Below are 22,553 nucleotides of genomic sequence, written 5' to 3'. Positions count from 1 at the left end.
AGCCACAAGTAACTCAACCCGGGCCTGATACAGACTCTAGTACAGAAAGACAAAACATGCTCTTGACCATGTATTCTCGATTATGTGGATTCTCCGGATTTTAAAGGTTGGCAATCAAAAATTTAAAGGATAATAAAAACACTTGGCAGAGACCAGAGAAGACTGAGAAGACAGGACAACTAAATGCATCTGTGTATCTTGCACTGGATCTTAGAAAAAAAAAAAAGAAGCTAGCGAAGAAATAGTGAAATCTCAGTAAAGTCTAGAGTCCCGTTAATACCCATGTCAGTTTCTTAGTTCTGACAAAAGTGCCACAGAAACACAAGATGTGAGTCACAGGAAAGCCGGGCGGGGTGTCACTCTCTACTTCCTTTTCAACTTCTCTATAAATCATTATTCCAAAATCAAAAGTTTAATAACAATAATAACTGTGTGTGCCAAACCTGGCCCACAAGCCTCCGGTTTGTAGCCCCTAACCACTATGAATCCCAAATCACGAACACCACACAGATATATACACAGCACAAACACACACAATACATTCTCATAAACAAGAATAGTCGTGACCAATTATGAAGGGAGCAGCCACGAAAAGAAGGGTGAGGTGAGTAAAACCGCTGGCAAAACAACCTAGTGCACCTGGAAGGGACTTCCATCTACTTAGCCTCACATTCTCAGAATTGTGGAAAGTCCAAAATCTAAAATCTAAGAGATTCAAATGTTTTCATATTTTATGTATAGGTGTAAAAGGACGGTTTACATCTGAAAAGGATATAAACAGTAGGTAGTCAAAGATCATGCCGGATAAACAAACACCCACGGGCCAGGCAAAAATCTAAGATGGACTAGAACCAAGTGCCCCAAACATAAGACACATCATAACACCCTAAGAAATCAGGAAGGGAGGACACTGGAAGATGAGCTCTGTGAGGTCTGGAAACACTGAAAGGCCTCCTTGGCTGAGGAGTTGGACCAAAAAGAAACAGAAACAGGGATGAACATGAAAGAGAGAAGAATGCTCTGCAAAGTACAAAGGAATGAAGGCAAAGAGGCTGGTTAGATCATGGGAGGTCAGATCAAAGGGGGCCTTGAAAGCCTAGCTGAGGAGTTCGGCCTTGAAGCAGGCAAAGACACCACGTAACATCCCTACCGAGGGAAGCAGTGTGAGGAAAGCGGAGCTTGAAGACGACTTTGGTCATGTTCCTACTACATTAATTTGGCAATGTTCACCCCTCTCTACATCACTCCACACCCCTGTAACTTTCTCACATATCCAGGTTCAAAGCCACAATGCCACCTTCAAATCCCCCTCTGATCTCACCAGCTGCAATCTTGCAAATTCTGTGCCTCACGCATCTTTCATCCGTCTCTTAGCCCTGCTGGCAGGACCTCGGTTCCGATCGTTTGTGCCCTCTCTACTCCTCCTCTTCCCTCCCCGGTACCGCTCTATTGGTGACACTAGACAGCACTGACAAAGAAATGCTCCTAAAGCATAGCTTATGACCATGATCTTCGCTGGCTCACCACTCTCCCTCTTTTAAGACTCAAAGAATAGTTTGTTTTTATTTATTTTAATTCCGGTACCATTAACACACAGTGTTATATCAGCTCTGGGTGTATAATACACAGTGATCGAACAACTCCACACATTGCCCAGGCTGGCTCTCCTCTCTAAGCGGCACAAAGCCCTGCGATTACCCCCTGCCTCAGCCCTAGATTCTGTCACTTCCCGCCAGCTCTCCCACACTCATTCTCTGGACATTCCCTCTTCTTGTCCACCTGCCTCCTCTGCCCAGAGCACCTTGCTTCTCTTAGATCCACCTTTCTGTCAACACTTTGCATGCACATTGACTGACAGCTTTTAAAAAAGAACAACAACAAAAAAACAAGCCACGTCACTCTTGTGCGGCTCCTGTCAACACAACACAAGCCCAGGCTCCCTGGTACACAGAGCATGCGAGGCCTATCCCTTCAGAAGAACCCTTCTACCCCCACTTACTTACTGCAGGGCGTTTAGTGCTAGGAATATCTGCTGCCAACATCACCACATCACTTCTTGTCTCTGTACCTTCGATCACCCTGATCCCTTCCTTCTTGGGTTTGGCTGTTTCATCCATCTTTTAGGATCATCTCAAGGAGACCTCCCTTAACCTCGCTGTGTCAAAGAAGCTACCTATCCCTCCTCCGCGCTCCAGGACAGCATCAGCAGTTTTTGCTGAAGCAAATCATCTCTTACTACGGTGTGTTTAGGTGTCCCTTCTACTGCCACTTTCTCCAGTACAATATAAGTTACGACTGTTCTTGTTCACTCTTACACACTTGCCCTGAATAAGCGTTACCTTAACGAATGCTGACCTCAAATAAAAACAGGAGCTACTGGCTGCGTATCTCAACCACACGTAGAGGATATACTTCTGATACAGCTAAAAGTAAAAATTCAGAATCTGTGAAACTAACAAGTTCAGCATCTGAGAGCCCTACACTTTTCCTTACCATGTAGTCAACTCTCGGGAGGGCAAAAAAACTCCTGATTCAGGATCTGAGAGGAGTTAGGATCCTGTCTCCTTACCACCCTGTTTTACGTGACAGGTAGTACTGGGAGCCGTTCAACCTAGCAAAATAACCATGGGGTTAGCAAGCCACTATTCTTAGTAACTAAATATAGAGTGGATATCACGGTCTGCCTCTAAGAAGGAGTTGGGGACAACTGTATACAGAGACCAAGGAATAAAGCAAGAGATGGGGTGAGCCTCAGAGGTGACCCTGGATAAGAAAACTTTTAAATGGAAAACTGAAGGGAAGGTACCTGTGCTCAAAGACTCAAATCGAGGAGTACATTAGGAAGTGGTGTTCAATCTAGGAGGCAGCTGTGAGGTGGGTCTTGAGCCAGTATATTTTATGGGTGGCAATTTACACCATGAGAACCATTAATCCCAAAGGATGAGTCCAAGGTGACATCACTGAAGAAGTCTGTCCCCACCCCTCCGTTCTTTCATGCTCTTCACTCTCCCTTCCTGGGGCTAAATACAAATGCATATCAACCACCTTTATGAAAAAAAAAAAGGATAAAAATAACTTTAAACAACGTACCTTTGATTTTTTGTTCAGTGGCCTAAAATAAAAACAAACAAACAAAAACAATGTAAATATGAAACTGAAAGAAATGGATTGTTATGATAAAATGCTCATATATTACTATTATATAAGACATACACACTTTTATTAAATAAGGAATTTGTCATTCAGATGAACTGCATAGGAAAAGATATGCAAAGAAAGCATGCTTTTCCCACAGATGTGCCCCATTGTCTCTGATACAATGTTTAGTAATAAAATTTTTTGAAATGTTTCTTTTAGATACATAGCAGAGAAGACATCAGGTATGACAGTAAACACTAATAAAAAAAGGGACTGCACTGTTCTCATCTAGTTTTTAAATGATTCTTATATAACTGTCACCTTTAAGATTTCATGGATCTACTGAGTTTTGTGTATGTTTAAATGGTCCCAAAAATTGTTCTTTCAAATGATAAAAGATGAATTAAGTTTTCTGAAAGAAAAGCTGAAGTTAGGCTGCTATTTCAGTTAAACATGGTTAACTTTTAAGTGGTTTTGAGCAGGGGAAAATTTTTCAAACACATCTGTCGCTTCTGACACACCTGACGGGTCATTAAGATCACTGCGTTCAGAAGCAGACAGGCCACAAAGCCTGCCTGCCAGGCCTGCCCGGCCACACACCCCGGGTCTCCTAACACGGAGGGGGGCTGGAGGGCAGCAGGGCTGCCTCAAAGTGGCACACTCAAACTGCAAAGGCCCCCAAAAGAGAGAACTGATTACAGACAGAGGCCACAACCAAAAATCAATTTTTTTATTAAGACCAATTGCACGGGAGTTCTAAAAATAAAAGATAAAAGGATGGGCAGGGAGGGGAAAGACAGAATTAGTAGCTGAATAACCAGTAATTCTTCCAGAATAGAGATAAGGCTTTTCTTAAGAGCCATGGGTGTGATAATTTTGCTTAGTCATATGAAAGTATTGTCATTAAAAATATCATTTTTTAATTAGATCGCTATAGAATTAGGTGATAAAGGACTATATGGCAATTACACTACTCCTGAAGCCACCCGGAACGATCTTTCCTTGGAAAGGGGAAGTCAGTGTGGGCAGTGAGCTACTTTACCAAGTTTTACAGCACTAATGCTATGGCAAGTAATGGAGGCCCATCTTTTATTTTATATGGATCAAAAATTAAAAAAAAAAAAAATGATGGAAGGACAATGGCAAAAGACCAGTCAACTAGCTTGAGCACTTTATTTCTGGAGACACTGTTTTAAAATTTGATGGTAGAAAAACAGTCTTTTTAGAGAGAACTTGGTATATGAATACTTTATGACAAGTACCATGTCAAACAATAAGATACCTAATTTTCTGAAGCCAAAAATTATTTTTGATGCTGAACATCATTTTTTATTTTTTGGGTTTTTTTTAAAAAGCTCTCCTGGTCTCTTCCACAGTTTACTTCCAAAGGAAACTAAGCACAGAAGCCACGACCACATTACTAAATCCCAAGATGGACAGAGCTGCTCTTGTGGGCCTTAACATAAAGGATATGTGCTCTCCACCTCCTCTGGAAAAACAACTGCATGTTGCTTCAGAACGCCAGCCAACCTCATTCAGTATTCTGTCATCGACAAGAAGGCACCAAGAAGACATCCAAAGGTGTCTGCCCATCAGAACACTGACTAACACAGTAAGCGGATGGGAGTTATAGAACCCAAGAGCTCCTAACAGATTAGAAGGAAATAGAACTGATAAAATTCCACTTCTTTAAAATATGCTTCTGTGACCTGGTCTAGGGACCTAGCATAATACACAGACTATTAAAAGACAAATTCCCAAATGGGATTAGTAATTTTAAGAGTTGTCTGCACTGTTCAAAATGGTAGCTACTGTTCACATGTGGCTACTGACCTCTGAAATAAAGCTCGTCTAAAGACATGTAAAATACCAGATTCTATTTTTTAGTATTTAAAAAAGGCAAAATGTCTCATTAATAATATTTGATACTGATTACATGTTAAAATAATATTTTGGATATATTTGGTTACATAAAATATATTAAAATTAACTTCAACATTTTCTTTTTACTTTTACATAACCTTGTCATTGAAATCCTCTGGGCCCCAGTTTCCTAATTTCTGAAATGAGGTGGGGGTGGGGGGCGCTGCACTGCCTACTTTTCAGGGCTATCATGACGGTCAAGTACAATATAAAAGATTTTTTCTTTACAACACTATTCAAATGCGAGGTATAACTGTAGGACAGAAGTAAAGGCTTCTGTCAAATCTAGAAGCAAAATTCTTTCCATATTGAATATTTTCTTTAAAAAAAAAAAAAAAAAACAGGGGCACCTGGCTGGCTGAGTCCGTAGAGCCCAGGACTCTTGCTCTCAGGGCTGTGAGGTTGAGCTCCACACTGGGCATAGAGCTTACTTTAAAAAACAAACCTGAGCTGTGATTCTGCAAAGCAACTACCACAAGTGCCTCACTGCTTATAGAAAGGTATCAGACACCCCACACGCCAGGGTCCTGGTTGCTGCCAGGCTCTGCACCCCTGGTCCCAGGCCCTGGATCCCCTCGCGGCTAAGAGCTCAGTGTCTGAAGCCAGAATCTCAACTCTGGCTCTGCAACACTCTGTGACCTGGATCACAATTAGTTAACTTCTGCAAAGCTCAGCTTCCTCATCTATAAGGGCAGGAACAAAAACACCTACCCCAGAGCTGGTGTGAGACTAAATGGATCTAACTCATGAAGAGCTCAAGGGGGAAGAAAAGAGCTGAGGACAGTGCCTAGCAGGCAGGAAGCTAACATAGGTGTTAGCTGCTGCTGCCAGTCACCAGCCGCACCTGCCCGTGGCAGCGGCTCAATCCTTTCATGCTGGGAAAAGGCCCAACTCAAACATTCCAGGTTCCCAAGTCCTGGGTTGTTGTTTTCTTTCCCTTAATCATCTACAGTATCTAATACAGTGCCAAGTATTAGAAACTAACATCAGTGGGGCACCTGCCTGGCTCGGTCACTGGAGCATGCGACTCTTGGTCTTGGGGTTGAGTTTGAGCCCCATGTTGGATGTAGGGCTTGCTTAAAAATAAAATCTTTAGGGGCGCCTGGGTGGCTCAGATGCTTAAGCGTCCAACTTCAGCTCCGATCACCATCTCACAATTCATGAGCCCCGTGTCGGGCTCTAAGCTGACAATGTGGGGCCTGCTTGGGATTCTCTCTTCCTCTCTCTCTTAAAAATAAAAATTAAAAATAAAATCTTAAAACAAAGAAAACATTAGGAATAAAAAATTGAAGGTTAAATTCATGTATTTTAAATGAGATCATCAGGGGTCAGAAAACTCCTAGGATTTCTTGGCCAGCAGCAAGCATTAAGTCTGGCCCTCAAGGCTGGATGCATACAAAGTGCTTTAAAAAAAAAAAAAAAAAAAAAAAAAAAAAACCCGGACTGGAGACCAGCCAAGTGAAACGGGCAGGGCTGGAAGACAACACGCGACTGCCCTGGACATGGCAGGGCTCCAGGCCTGCTTACGTTACTGCCCAGGCTACTGAGAAAGTGTTACCTACACCGCTGACCATGACCCCTAGTCTCAGAACAAAAAAGTCTTCGGGAGACACGATGACTAAAATCTCCAAAAGGGGAAAGAAAATCGGAAGTTTTCTATGATGGAAGTCTCACCTAAATTCAAACTGAGTACATTTAAACCCACAAAGCCTAGAAAAAGCCCCACGGCTCCTAACACAGCAACAAAAATACTCAACAGTCTGTGTTCAACAGGCTTCACAACAGCCTCAGCGTTAAAAGATGCCAATTTGTACTGCTGCTTCCCTCCGGCCCCCGAATCCTTAAGTGCTTTCTAGGAACTACAGTTACATGCTTAAAGGTTATACCAAATTATCCCTCTATAATTAACCTATTTCCCAACCTCCTTTTCCCTCCTCACTACATTTCTCTCAAGATTCCTTCTAGAAATTTCTTCTAAAAACAAAACCTGGAGATAAATCCATGGTAACAACCTATTGCTACCTGCTGCCTCCCCCACCCCCTTTTTAACTCGAGTAACTCCATTCTGGGCCTGCCTACTGTCCCCTTTTTTCAGCACAGAAACTACATTCCCAGGCTAGATCACATTATTTCCTACACCTTAGAATTAGAAGATAAGTATACAGCCATGATTCTTAGATATGAAATAGAAAGCTTTTCAAAAAACAAAATTTTTAGTATATGTGCTGCCAAAGCAAGCACTCAAAAAACAAAATAAAAAATAAAGACATTCAGACACTGGTCTTTATTATGAGATGTACTAAAGCTGAAATATAACAAAAAGCACGTAATCTTTGTGTAAAATGTCTTTAAAGGCAAAGTTAAATACTTAAATTTATGTTTAGGAGGACAAAAATTTTTTAAACTACCATAGTAAAAATATTACAGTGAGCCTTGTTGGTGTCTAATCATTTATATAAAGAGTTATGTCAAAGTTTTTAAATTTAAAATAGAAAATAACCAGGGCACCTGGGTGGCTCAGTTGGCTAAGCGTCCAACTCTTGGTTTCAGCTCAAGACACGCTCACGGTTCATGGGTTGGGATTCTCTGTTCTTCCTTTCTCTCCCTCTGTCTCTCTCTCCCTCTCCCCTGCTTACTCTCTATTTCTGTCAAAAATAAATAAATACGTAAATTAAAAAAAAAATAGAGGGGTACCTGGGTGACTCAGTCGGTTAGGCATCTGACTTTGGCTCAGGTCATGACCTCGCGGTTTGTGGGTTCAAGCCCCGTGTCAGGCTCTGTGCTGACTGCTCAGAGCCTGGAGCCTGCTTTGGATTCTGTTTCTCCCTCTCTTTCTGCCCCTCCCCCATGCACACTCTATCTCTCTCAAAAATGAATAAACATTAAAAAAATTTTTTTAATTAAATAAAATTTTTAAATTTTTAAAATAGAAAACAACCTGTGATCAGAATTCCTTAAAAATACCATAGTGACTATTAGGGACAATTTCTGTATGCATGGCATCCAAGCTTGTTAAATGCCTTACAGAGATTATCATGATATATTATTTGCAGCTTTAAAGTTCACCTTCAGGCTGTAAAAAAATAAATAAATAAAATAAAGCAAGAGGTATGAAGGATAGGGATGCCTGGCTGGCTCCGTTGGAAGAGGATGAGTCTCTGGATCTCAGGGCTGTGAGTTCAAGCCCATGAGTTACACACAGAGTGTAAAGATTACTTGAAAATAAAATCCTTAAAAAATAAAAAGGACAGGGGCATGCAGGTGGCTCAGTTGATTGGGCGTCCGACTATTTGCTTAGTTCAGGTCATGATCCCAGGGTCCTGGGGTGGAGCCCTGCATCAGGCCCCACACTGAGGCGCAGCCTGCTTGGGATTTCTCATTCTCCCCCCCCCCCCCCTCTCTCTCTGTGTCCCTCTGTCCCTCTCCCCTGCTGGCTCTTTCTCTCTCAAAAATAAAGTGCTTAAAAAATAAAAATTAAATTAAATTAAAAAGATAAAGGATAGCACCATCACACCTAGTTTTGGAAAAGTGCCAGCTGGGGGATTAAGCAGTTTCCCCTCTATTCCTAGTTGTTATCCTGACAAAACCATGGTTGGCCACTTAACTCACTGGAACACTTGGGCTCCTTCTATCTATACTGAATGGAGCAAAACAGATAGTATCTGAAGTCTTTCAGAAATAAAAATATATAGGTTTTTCTTAATATTTCCAGAGATTACATAAAACAGGCAGATGGTTTTTACTGTGGTGAGTTTATGTTCCAACATTTATATAAAAGGGCCTGCCTACCTGGCTTATGCAGATGTCTGCCGCCTACCTGCAGACACCTGCTGCCTCCTTCTACAGACAAAAAACAAGCTTGAGGAAACTTGTCTTAAAACTCTTGTGACTCACAATCTTTCATATGGACTGTAAGTGTGCCAACTTGGGATTCTTCTTTGTTTTGTTTTGTAATAGATATTTGGTAACAGCCTATAGAAATACCAGCTGTCCTCACTTCACCAAAGTGTGCCATTTGAATTCAGTTATAGGCTGAGTATCTGGGATTTGAAGAACAGTCGTATTCACAGTGGCAGTCTACCCCACCACACTTAACGTTTATTAGAGGTATTAAACTTAACACTGTGTTCAGCAGTTAGAGATTCCTGGGACTACAGGACACACAGGGCACCCTGCCAATGCCGCCCCCCCCGCCCCCCCGCCATCATCACTAAGCCTCTGTGATGATTCCAGCAGGACATGGTTAGGGTGAGAGGCTGGAATGGGGTGAGGCAGGGATGGAGGGGAAAGGAATATGAAAAGCTGTCACTTCAGATCTGATGAGAAGCCAAATGGCACAAAAGTCATCATTCATGTGTTAAAGACACTGACTTGGTGATTTAGAGATTTGGTTATAAAATAACATAAATATAACTTTAGTGATTAGAGCTGTTATTTGTTACAACTTAAAATTTTCTTACTTAACATCACACCTCTTAAAAGCATAACTTTTAAAGAAATCATTCCAGTGACCCCCCCCCCCGCCCCCGTCTCAAAATTTCCTCAGTTAACAGGGTAAATTCTAAGTAAACCTGCTTCATTATATCATACCTCAGGCTTCTACTCCAGCCATTTCACAGACATGCTGACTTACCAGCTAAATTCTGAACTCCTGAGACGCACGGACCAGCAGGGTCTAATGCACCATGCAGTGCTTGCCAAACTACTGATCCTGCCTGACACGCACACAAGCATCTTCTTCAACAATTCTCTGAAGTTTCTTAGTAGCTCTCTTCATTAGAAATGGCCTTCACATCACGAAACAAGAAGAGTCTCTGCCTTCTCCCAACCTCAGACTTACATACTTACCCACAATAAATCCTGAGTTAAAGACTGATCACATTGCAAAGACCAACCTATGTCAAGAGGCCTCTGACACAGGCCTGAGACATCAATACCAAAACTCTATATTACAAACCTGTTTCAAACTCTGCGACCCTTATGGATGCATCCCTGCCAGTCACTCCTGAGAGCAACCAAAAGGCCCAATGCCTAGGGTTGCCTGTCACCTCTCCATTCTCAGTCCTCCAGGGGTCTAGACTCTACCCCAGCCCCTGCCCTTTCAGCACTCACTGGTCATGCTGCAAGCTCAGCACTCCCAGAGGAAATTCTCATTCCCCCTTTCTTTTTATTTCCCTAATCTGATTAAGTTCTCCCACGATGCACTCCATCACTCAGTCTGGAACCTAAGTGTCAATCGAAGTCACTCTTCCTTCATATCCCCTTCAGTCCCTCCTCGCAACCTAGCCTCTAGTTTCCACCTCTTCCAACCCACGTCCAAGTCCACTAAGGTAAACATTCTCAAACACATCACTCTACTAAAAGGCCTTTGCTGTTTTCCCCAACACCGAACGGCCAAACCCCAGAGAAGAGTCAGCAGCCACCACCGCCCTCTGCAGCCTCATCCTTGGGTATTTCTGCCCTTGGCGTCCCACCCCAGCCAATCAAAACCTGTACTTCTGTAAGGCGGTGGACGCATACCTCGGCGTCTACTCTGCTTGGAATCCCTTTCTATCCCACTCCCTGCTCACCAGGCCAGTTTCTACTCTAAGAAAATGTCCCCGTTCCTCGGCCCTATTCCAGGCCGAGTGAGGCAGTTCTCTGTGTGTGTGTTTCCCTATTAAACAATGAAGAGATAAGTGTGCAGCTGTAACACAGTGCCTGGCACAAAAGGGGTATAGGTTAAAAATTAAAGCCATAATTCTCATTTGCATACGGAGGTGGACCAGTAATTGCACTGGGTCCTTTGGAACGTGTTTAAGGTAAACTTGAGAGAGCAGGAGAGTGCCCAGCTGTCATCAGGATTCAAAATTAATTTGTAAAAACCTTTAAAATTATGGACATAAACTTTTAGTTTTCTGCCATTTGTACTGCTTTGGTTACAGTTTCTGACAATGTACTGGCTAGAGACCGTCTACAGTAAATTATGTCCTTAGCTAATTTTAGTGTATTTTAATGTAAATAGCAAAGTCTTAAAATCAGCCCAGGTACTAACTAAAAAATGAAAAAGGAAACGACATTTTATTTCCAATTGTGTGCGTTATGTGTATTACATTATCTTGTTTAATTAAATTCTCGTTTTACAAAACACAAGGACACTAAGGCCCAGAGAGGCTAAAGAAAGTTTAAGGACACACTGCTGAGTACGCTGTGTGGGAGAGCCAGATTTCAATGCAGCCCTCTATGCAGCTACAAATTCCACGCTCTTCTCACGCACAGAAAGGTGTATATAGATTATGAAAACCTAGGAACAGTTAAAGGAAAGACAAAGGCCTGTATAAAGCACTTACCTTTGAAAAACTATCGGCAAGGTTAAAGAACCATGCATTAAATTGTACACACTTGGCAAGTTACTATGTATGCATATTCAAAACATTGAATATTAAAACGAATCTCCACTGAAATTAAAATATTCAAATGCTTAAAAAAATCCAGTAAGAGTAACTTTCTTTTTAAATCTGTTTAGACCACTTAATATAATATAAATACTACCTTCTTTTGAGCAGCTTCCTTCTTTTTCTTGTCGTCTTTTTTCTTTTTCTTTTCTTCCATCAACTGTTCTTCGTCTTGCACTAAATCCCTGAACCACACAGTTGCAATTAACTTTCCCAAAATGTATTTATTAAGAAATAAAAATAAGGTTGCATACCGATTCATTTTCACTCTCATTAGAAGTAAAGACATGGCAAATTATTCTTTTATATTCATTGAAATAAAACACAACTAGGGCTCGCGAATGGATCAGTTGGTTGAGTGTCTGACTTCGGCTCAGGTCATGATGTCACCACCCAGGGGCTCGAGCCCCGCGTTGGGCTCTGTGCTGACAGCTCGGAGCCTGGAGCCTGCATCAGATTCTGTGTCTCCCCCCTCTCTGCCCCTCCCATGCTCATGCTCTGTTTCTGTTTCTCAACAATAAATAAATGTTAAAAAAATTTTAATAAAACAAAAAAATAAAACACAACTTGCAAACTAATCTAACTCCACAGCCCCTATTTAGTACTCTCCTTAAGGAAGTCAGGTAGCAGAGCTTTTATCCTCATGTCATGTCAAGTTAGACAACCTAAAATTAGCAAATTTTACTCTGGGAAACAAGCTGCTAATTCCAATTCTAGAATGTAAACATCGTATGAGCCAGAGTTACTTGCCCCCACCCCCACTTATCAATCAGTAGCTAACAGCAATGCTTGGGACCTCCCCACAACCCTCTCTGCCCAGGTAACTGGGGTGTCTTTGGCTTTCATTGCTCTAAAAAGCTGGATCAACTATTTTTTAAACACAAGTTATTCATAAAAAGATCATGTATTTCAGCTTACGATAATTTCATAACCCATAAACATTCCAAACTATTCTATCAATACATGGGAATCAATATTTAAGTTTGTTTCAATTCTTAAAATCACAAATGCTCAAAGTTGTCTGGGGCGCCTGGGTGGCTCAGTCAGTTAAGCGTCCAACTTTGGCTCAGGTCATGATCTCACAGTTCGTGGGTTCGAGCCCTGCGTTGGGCTCTGTGCTGAAAGCTAGCTCAGAGCCTGGAGCCTGCTTCAGAGTCTGTGTCTCCTGTCTGCCCCTCCCCTGCTCATGTGTGCGCACGTGCTCTCTCTTTCAAAAATGAATATACATTTTTTAAAAAATTAAAAAGACAAAAACAAAAACCTCAAAGTTTCAAAAGAACCCCTGGCTCAGGATTTCAAAATGATAGACTAGGGAAATGGGTCTGTCTCTTCCTTCCACTCCGCCTTAATGAAATGACAGGAAGAAAAGGTAATAAATCTCTCCACAGCTGATGTATAAACAAGAGCAGAGAAAGTTACAACCCAGGAATAAGCACAAGCAACGTGGTGAATGGACGAATGTGCCATCCCCTGGTGGAGCTCTAGAGAGGCTCCAACCAAGCCAGGAGAGCAGGAACAGGCAGGAGGAAACAAAGACTGCCTGAGGAACAGAAAGGCTACAGGATTCCACTCCTCCTAGCCACTTTCCATCCCCGTGACTACGTGGCCACAGGTAGCAGCAACACTGTCTAAAGAAACAAAACCTTGGCAGGAGGCAGGTAGGCCCATGCAAGGGGTTTGGTGCCCCAGATCAAAGTCTTCTTTATTGGAAACTACACCCACTCTCCATCATGCCAGTAAAGCCTGGCAATCAACACCTTCCTCAGACACAGACTCAGTATCAGCCCTTCTGTTCAAGGTAGGAGTCTCTTGGTAATGAGGAAAATTGGAGGAAAAGTTAGAGGACACTCACTCTGGTTAACCCACATTAATCCCCCTATATTCTAGAACCTAAACCTTCATCCATAATATCAACAGGCAACCAAAAATCAGATACTTGAGAAAATCACACAAAGAGAAAATATCTAACTCTGCCCCAAGGAAGCTTCCCAGAGGAGACATAAGTATCAGCCACACAAGGCAAGGTTCGAGCAACATGAACTACATATGAGAAACTTCAAATAACTGCTCAAGGCTGAAATGCATATGGCAGTGGGGATGCAGAAGATAAAATGAGAAAGACAAGCAAATACCTAAGGAACTGCAAGGGGCTGCAGGTGTAGTGCAGTGAGATCACACCAAACTGAAGCTGGCTTTGCTGAGGGAAGAAACCGAGAGGGTCTGCAGGTAGGCAGTGGAAAACAAAAGGAATGACACTGTGTATAACAGATGGTGATTTAGTGAGGCTGAGTACAGGACCGATAAAATCAGTGAGAAGCTGGAAGCAGAGTATAACTGCTGCCAGAATCCGCTGTCATTTAGTCCCAAGTAGGACTGCTGGGTGGCTAACGGAGCAGCACAACCGAGTCATGCCGACCACAGCTGCCGACCACAGCCATGACTCACTCTTTGGCCTTGTCTGGGTCTGGGAGGCAAGGAGGCAAGCTCGCTCACTCTGTAAGCCTGAGGAAGTCAGGTGCCGAGACAGCCACAGCACAGGAGAAAGTAAAACCAGTAAGCAAATTAAGTTCCATCACCGTCATGTCATCCATTAAGAGCAGATTACTAGCTCTAACTACTGAACCTTCTTCAGCCTCAGTGTCTTCATTAAAATCAGAGACTAGTTTCTGCGGATGTCTACTTCATAATGTCTTAGTAAGGATTAAATGAGGAGTGCTTACTTAACACAGTGACTCTAGTAAGCACCCAAATGCCTAGGTAGGAGCTCCTCTCACCAATTCTCAGCAGCACCCACAACTGTATTTACTTTTGTCAAGAGTCTATGGGGCACTTCTTGTGCAGAAACATCAGGAACCTTCAGGATTTGTTTGTGTGCTCCTGTGAATATTACAGAGCAGGTCCCTTCCAACCTTGTCCTGGGTCAGTATCCTCCTGCTCTATGGCACGCTCCCTTTACTGTTTATCTGGGATTTTTTTTTCTCTCTTCTCAAATTTCATTTTGAAGGCTTTTTGATGAGGTTAGCAAGTGTTTTCTGGCCTGAAATGCTGGCTCTTGGGGGCTAGCACGTACAAACTGCTACTCTAAGCACAGGAAGTTCTGTTCTTCGGCACCGTCACCATAGCCACCGGACCACACCTGACCACGTCTCCTCCTTCAGAAAGCCAGGCACAAAAATACATAAATATACCCCCTGCACCCAAACACTTTGGCTCTCAGGATTAAATGCTAGTAGAGATCCATTTAAGATATCTAACTATCATTTACATATCTGTCAAAAGGAGGAAGGGCTGATGGACCTGACTGGTCTAAGTGGTCCATCGTACTTGACACATGCTCACAAAAAAAGCACCCCAATCAGAAATCCATTCCTTGAAGTCTAGGAGCAGGATACTCCAAATCTGCAAGCTCTGGATCTAGGAATGAGAACAAACCTCAGAGTGATTAAAGTGCCCGTGACTATGCTGGGCACTTTATGTGTATCTTCCCATTTAGTGATCACTTTTTAAAAAATGATAAAGATGCTACCCTTTTATAGATGAAGAGACTGAAACTCAAAAGGGAAATGAATTGTCCAAGGCCATACAGCCACTGCAGGGTAGAGTCAAGATTCAAATCAAGGCTCTCAAAGTCCGGGTCTTTCCTCTCCAGCAAGAAATCTCCCAAAGGTGCTAGCACCTTTGCCGTAGACCGGTTCCATGACAGATCTTCTTACAGTGTATCTTTTCCCCAGACTGTGTGCCTCCACAACGCTTTCCTTATTTCCTTCCACGTTTTACAAGAACACTTCCATGACTGTGTGATCAGGAGCAAGAAGAGCAACAACAACAACAACAAAATCAGAGACAAAGACTGCACAGCCACTGGCCTGAACAAGAGCGGACCTGGCACTGGTGATCCTTGAGAGAGTGCCGGCGGTGTCTTTTCTGTGAATGTCTGCGGGAGGGCAGTGTGGGAGATTCAACTAGATACAAGTGAACGGCTGTAGGGTCCCACATCTGGGAAGTTCAATCGCTGAGAGAGAGAGAAATAAGAAGGTAGCTAGAATGCTACCAGAAATTAGTAAAATTAGTAAAACTGTCCCTTAGAAAACACTCATGACGGAAAATGCCAGGTGCCTGAGAGTATGCAGTACACTATCATTTGTGTAAAAAGCAAGATAGAGGATATGCATTCTCATTTTCCTGTACACATAGAAAATGACTCTGAAAGAACATCTAGAAATAGGCAGTGGCTATGGGGAGGAGAAGGGAGGACCTGGGCCAATGGAGGATAGGAGGAAGGACCTCACTGTACAAACCGTTTCATAGTATTTTAATTTCTGAGCCATGTGTGAATGATAGGCTTTAAAAAATTAAATATTAAAAGCTTTTTCAAGCATTAATATTAAATGAGTACATTTTGATCTTCAAAAAGTAAAAGGCTGTCCTATGTTTCTGGTTTGCTGGGAGATTTGGTCATGTGTCCATGCTAGATTTTGTTAGGTTTCTTTCCTGTATCTATTGAAACAGTTATATGATTTTTACCTTTTTTATTTTTAAAAAAGTTTTATTTAAATCCTACTTAGTTAACATCCAGCGTAATATTGGCTTTAGGAGTAGAATTTAGTGATTTGATTTTTGTCTTTTCTTTTTAATCTTTTTAATGTTTATTTTTATTGTTGAGAGAGAGAGAGACAGAGTGCGAGCTGAGGAGAGGCAGACAGAGAGGGAGACATAATCCAAAGCAGGCTCCAGGTTCTGAGTTGTCAGCACAGAGATGGATGTGGGGCTTGAACTCACAAACAGTGAGATCATGACCTAAGCCGAAGCCACCCATGCACCCCAATTTTTGTCTTTTTATGGCAGATACAATTAACTGTATTGATGAATTTTCTAGTAGTGAGCGAAGGCTGCATTTGCTAGATACAACTTCAGTTCAGGGCATGATCTTGCGGTTCTTGAGTTCAAGCCCTGCATCAGACTCTCTGCTGACAGCTCAGAGCCTGCAGCCTGTTTTGGATTTTGTGTTTCCTTCTCTCTCTACCCATCTCAATGCTTGTACTCTGTCTCTCTGTCTCTCTCTCTCAAAAATAAAATAAACAGGGGCGCCTGGGTGGCTCAGTTGGTTAAGCATCCAGCTTCGGCTCAGGTCATAATCTCACAGTTCATGGGTTTGAGCCCCGCACCAGGTTCTGTGCTGACAGCTCAGAGACTGGAGCCTGTTTCAGATTCTGTGTCTCCCTCTCTCTCTGCCCCCCACCCTTGTTCACACTGTCTCTCTCTGTCTCAAAAATAAATAAACATTAAAAAAATTTTTTAAATAAACAAAAACAAATTTTTAAAAAACTGTTATTTTTTCTTTTCCTTTTTTTTTTTTTACTTATTAGAAAAAATGTTCAAGAGTAATACTATCTAGTGAGAGTTAAGAGGTTCTCCCTTCTATCGCTGGTGGGAAACTACAATCATCTTTTGGAAACTACTATGGAAAGTACATTTTAACAACTGAAGTTATACCCATTCTAGGCAGCCACCCGTTCTGAACGTATCTGATGGTAGTAAACCCACAGTAAGCAAGGCCACTGGCACATCAAAGTTCACTGAAAGGTTCACAAGGGAAAACTGAATGTCTGTAAACAAAGAAAAGTCTATCCTCTGTTAGCAAAGCATAACATGTTGCATTGAGAAGGAGTTGATCTGTTTATTGACTTGAAGGAATGTTCATTTTAACTTATTTTATTTTTTAAGATTTTATTATTTTAAGTAATCCCTACACCCATTGTGAGGCTCAAATCCACAATCCCAAGATCAAGAGTCTCATACTTCAGCAACTTAGGAAGCCAGCTGCCCTAGGAATGTTACTTTATTTATACATACATATATATATAAAGCTAGCTGCAGAAATGTGAACATTATCCCATACTTTTTTCAAGCTGTTTGTATGCCCTTGAACAACTTTATATGAGTTCAGAGAAAGACATGAGGAAATACACTCCCGAACTAGGAACAGCAGAGTTAACTTTACAACTGGATCAAGTATTTAAGGAAATTATTACGTTTTTTAAAAAGTGTATTTCAGGGGTGCCTGGGTGACTCAGTCAGTTAAGCGACTGACTTCGGCTCCGGTCATGATCTTGTGGTTTGTGGGTTCGAGCCCCGCATCGGGCTCTGTGCCCACAGCTCAGAGCCTGGAGCCTGCTTTGGATTCTGTGTCTCCCTCTCTCTCTGTCCCTCCCCAACTCATGCTCTGTTTGTCTCAATAATAAATTATACAGTTAAAAAAATTTTTAAGTGTATTTCAGGGGTTCCTGGCTGGCTCAGTCAAAACAGCATGTACCTCAATCTTGGGGTCATGAATTCAAGCCCCACACTGGGTACAGAGATTATTTAAACAAACAAACAAACTTACTTTTAAAAAAAGTACATCTCAATTTGAAATGTTACATTACATGTACATTACTTTTGCATATTAGTACCAAAGAAATGTTTAAAACTCCATAATATCCAGGATCTGCTTTCACTACTCCAGGCCCCGAAAAGAGAAAAACGCAACATGACTGACACAATGTTGGCAACTGCTGAAACCGAGAAATGGGTGCATGTAGTTTCTTTATTCTGTTCTCATCTGTGTATGTTTGAAATTTTCCATAATAAAAGACAAAAAAACATTACAAGTCTCCGCACAAATGATTAAAGGCAACAAGGAGGGAGATGAGAGGCAGAGGAAGGAGCCAGAGCGTAAGAACAGGAGTCCTGGGAGCAGGAAGACAATGGGGGAAGACAAGTGCCAATGACGGCGGCAGGACACAGCCAGGATCCAGACCGCCCCTTCCTTGTCCTGCTCTTCCTGACGCCTGGTGGTCCGTTTTTCCTATGTCCCCAACAGGAACATCATCAAAAATAATCACTGCCAAGGGATACTCTGGTAAACTGCTGTTGGCAGTACAGACTAATAAAGCCCACAGGTGAGCAATTTGGAAGTTTCTAATATCAAATTTTCAAATGTCACTATGTTATAACCCACTGATTCCAATCTAAGCCCATGAAAAAGAAATTGAACAAAAATGGATACCACAAAATAGCCTAAAAGCCACTGAACAGAGAAAAGTTAAACACACCACATGTACTCATATCATGAAATCCTACCCAGTAGTTAAGAAACAGGAGGGGGCTGTAGACGTCTATGGTGTGCGGGAAAGAGTTGACATAGCAGGTCTGAGACGGTGATCCTCAGAAAGGCCTCGGCTGGTGTCGAGGAACCTGGGTTTCAAAGAGGCTCCCACCATTCCTAACTGATAGCGGTAAACTGTAGAAACCACACAGCTTATGCTGATAAGCACGGGTATGCTTTCCTTTTAGGAATCTGGAATTTTGGTACATGGTAGGCAGAGGGTACCTCTATGACCAGCCCCTAACAGGAACCTTGGGCACTAAATTTCTAAGGAGCATTCCTGGTAGACATTTCACACGTGTTGTCACAATTTGATGCTAAAAAATTAAGCATGCCCTGTGTGACACGGCAGGGAGAAAACTCTTGGAAACTTGCACCTAGTTTCCTCTGGATTTTGTCCAATGTGTCTTTTCCCTTTGCTGATAGTTTTGCCATAATTAATCATAGCCATGAGTACAATTAGATGCTGAATCCCAGGGAATCATCAAACCTAAGGGTGGTCTTGGGGACCACTGGACAAACATGGCTTTACAGGAAGATCTCTAAGACACACTGCTGAGTCAAAAGAAGATCAACATTCAGATCAGTGTATCATTTGCTAGAAAAACAAAAAGAAAATCCCATTAAAAGGTACATATTTTCCATAGTACAGTAGGGAAGCAGAGGGGAGCAGACCCTCGAGTACCCAGATGAGTTGACTCTGCACCCAAAAATATGCAGTGTAACCTATTCAATGGTTAGCCAATATACCAATAAAAATGTCCTGTAAGCCAAGCAGTCTCTGTGCACTGGGAGAACCTAAGAAGAAAACATTTAATTAATTTACTTTTGAGAGGTGAGGGAGGGGCGGGGGGGAGAGAGTGAGTGAGAGAGAGAGAACGAGAGAGAGAGAGAGCGAGAGAGAGAGAGCGCGCGCGAGCAGAGCCTGATGCAGGGCTCAAATTCACAAACCATGAGAATAAGACCTGAGCCAAGATCATGAACTGGACACTTAACTGACTGAGCCACTCAGGTGTCCCAGAAAACATGTTTTAAACTGTAATTTTGTAGAAACAACCGACCACATCTGAAATAAGGTAACAAACCACCATTTGGTAGAGGATGTATTCAAGTTTAGGAAAATAAGACATGCGTATGGGCTGCTGCAACTACGGACGGCTTTGAGAAGGTGATACTCAAGAACCCTGAAGAGTCTAGTCTTTCAGACAAGGAGCACAGAGAGGGACAGACACAGCAAAGCATGGAGATCTGTTAGCATGGTGATTTCAGGGACCAGAACTCACAGGGAAAGAAAAAAGGAAGAAAAAAGCTTGATAAAAGTAGAAAATAAATCGCTAAATAGGGTGAAAAGCCTCTTGCAATAATTTGAGTAAATATGCAATGTCCTGAGCCACGATGGTGGACTGGAAATGAAAAGGAAAGACCACCACCAAGGTAACTGTAAGAAAATGGAATAGTTGACGGTATTAATAAGAATGACAAGAGAGGTGTGTTAACGATACCTCCGGATTGTAGAAGGCAAACATTTAGAAGTGGAGGTTCTGCTGTTGACACTGGTAATGCCATAACGGGGTAAGAGGTCATATCTTGCTTCACAAAACAGAAGACGGGGGGACAGCTTCCCAGAGGGCCCTACGAGTCTACCTGTCAGCAAGTTACCATAAGCCAGCTCATCACCACGCAGAAGCCAGCTGTGTGTGACAAGCTGGTTATGAAAATACATTTCACATCTCCTGCCAAAAATGCTGTTCTCCTACTTTTCCCCTTACAGTCTATTCTATTTTCTCCCAGCCTTCCTGCTTCCCTTCTTTCTGTCTGCTTGCCAGCCCTCCCTTTTTTCTCCTTCTTGTCTTCCCACACGCAAACTAATCACCAAAGCCAGTCTAGCACTATACAGTACGGAGTCACTAGTAACCCTCAAAACAATAATTTTACACATAGTAGAGACAAATCCAAATGCAGCAAAAATAGGTAAGAATGAAATCAGGGGTTTAGAGAAGTTTTTCAAAAACTTTGGCAGTGATCTAAAGAGAATACAATAAAAATGAAGTTTCTTGGATTGTTTTTAAAATAAGAAGACTAGGGGCACCTCGATGGCTCAGTCAGTTGAGCATCTGACTCCTGATTTCAACTTAGGTCATGATCTCACAGTTCATTTTGTGAGATCGAGTCCCATATGAGGGCTCAAACTCTGTGTCTGTGCTGTCAGTGTGGAGCCTGCTTGGGATTCTCTCTGTCCCTCCTCCTCTTGTGCTTATGCTTGCTCGCTCTCTCTCAAAATAAAAACACCTCTAAAATAAAATAAAGACTAGACCTTATTTGTAGATAAAAAGGGTTATGGACTATACATATCAGAGAAAGTGACAGCAAATGGGGGAACACAAGAGAGGCTAGTTTAGAGTCACAGGCAGTTTACTAGCCACACGTACTGAAAGAGTTCAATAAAAGTGATGCATCCATAAAATGGAATACTACACAGCTACACAACAGGTAAGATCTCCAAGTTCTGGTATGAAAGGATCGGGAAGGTATTCTGTTAATTGGAAAAAGAAAAACTATAAGATTCAGTATACTGTGTTTTGTGTTATTTGCATAAAGAAATTCTGGAAGCACACACACATGAACTAATAAAAATACCTGTTTGTGGCAGGAATATGGGGAGAAAAAAAGGACAGGAGAAAGGACGGCAATAATGTACATTTCTAGATACTATCTGATTTTGAACCACAGAGCATCGACAGAAAGCTTTGCTTTGGAGGCACAGGTAATAGTGAAGAGTCAGCATAATCTCCTGCTTAAGAATTATGGGAAAGGGCACCTGAGTGGCTCAGTTGGTTAAGTGTCTAACTCTTCATTTTGGCTCAGGTCATGATCTCACGGTTCGTGGGTTTGAGTCCACTGAGCTCTGTGCTGACAGAACGAAGCCTGTTTGGAGTTCTCTCTCTCTCTGCCCTGCCCTGGTACTCTCTTGTGTGTGCATGCAAGTGCTTGCTCTCTCTCAAAATAAACTTAAAAAAAAAAAAAAAAAAAAGAAGGGAAAATAGGAAAATAAGACAGACATAGCAGTGAGTTATCAAGATGATAGAGTCTGGATCTCTTCAAAAAGTAAGAGCTTAAGCCAAAAGGAGGCTTCCACTGGCCTTGTAATCTGAGTGCCAAATGATTCAAGTAGAGGATTACAACCCACTGAAGACAATAAGAATCCGGGAGATCTTACTGATATTAATAAATGAATGGATGGATAAATGCACAGGGTGAAGGGAAAGATTTTACAGCAGAATGTCAACTAATGTGGAAAGAATAATGGCCTTGGGAAGTCACTAGTTGGCAATCCATTGATTGAGGCAAGAATCCTGATGAGAAACAAGATATTTTACATAGTCTCAAAGTTCTCCCAACAATATAAGTATTTATTACAAAAGGAAAAATCCTAACTCTACAATTACAGACCTGACCACCTTAACCAAGTAACTGAAGTTACCATCACCAGTAATGGCATAAATGAACACATGAATCTCCTGACCGGATGCACCAGGCAAAACACAACATTGGTTCTGTGCTATTACTGCCAAAAATGCATAACCTGGGGCACCTGGGTGGCTCACTCAGTTGGGCCTCCAACTCTTGCTTTTGGCTTGGGTCATGGTCCTGGAGTCCTGGGATGGAGCCCTGCATCAAGCTGGGTGTGGAGCCTGTGTGGGGTTCTATCTCCCTCACTCACACACACTCTCTGTCTCTCTAAAATTAAAAAAAAAAAAAAATTAAAAATGCATAACCTGAGTCTAATCAAGAGGAAACATCACACAAATACGGATGAGGGACATCGTATCAAATAACTAGCCTGTACTCTTTTTTTATTATTTGCTCTGAACGGCATTATTGAGACAACTGGCAAAAATCTGACTAAGGTC

General features: G+C 42.1%; 1 protein-coding gene across 6 annotated transcripts in view; it reads right to left on the bottom strand.

The window, feature by feature from the left end:
• Positions 1–22,553, bottom strand: part of TNRC6A (trinucleotide repeat containing adaptor 6A) — a 97,324-nt gene that overhangs the window by 61,141 nt on the left and 13,630 nt on the right. For all 6 annotated transcript variants that reach the window (XM_029949265.1, XM_029949263.1, XM_029949259.1 and 3 more), the window contains exons 3-4: positions 11,593–11,680; positions 3,091–3,112 (exon numbers count right to left, since the gene is read on the bottom strand). In XM_029949265.1, the coding sequence (XP_029805125.1) occupies positions 3,091–3,112; positions 11,593–11,680 (110 nt within the window). The remainder of the gene's footprint in view (positions 1–3,090; positions 3,113–11,592; positions 11,681–22,553) is intronic.

This window comes from Suricata suricatta, chromosome 8 (assembly GCF_006229205.1).
Source record: "Suricata suricatta isolate VVHF042 chromosome 8, meerkat_22Aug2017_6uvM2_HiC, whole genome shotgun sequence".
Lineage (NCBI taxonomy): Eukaryota > Metazoa > Chordata > Mammalia > Carnivora > Herpestidae > Suricata > Suricata suricatta.
This window is presented reverse-complemented; position numbering and strand designations above follow the sequence as displayed.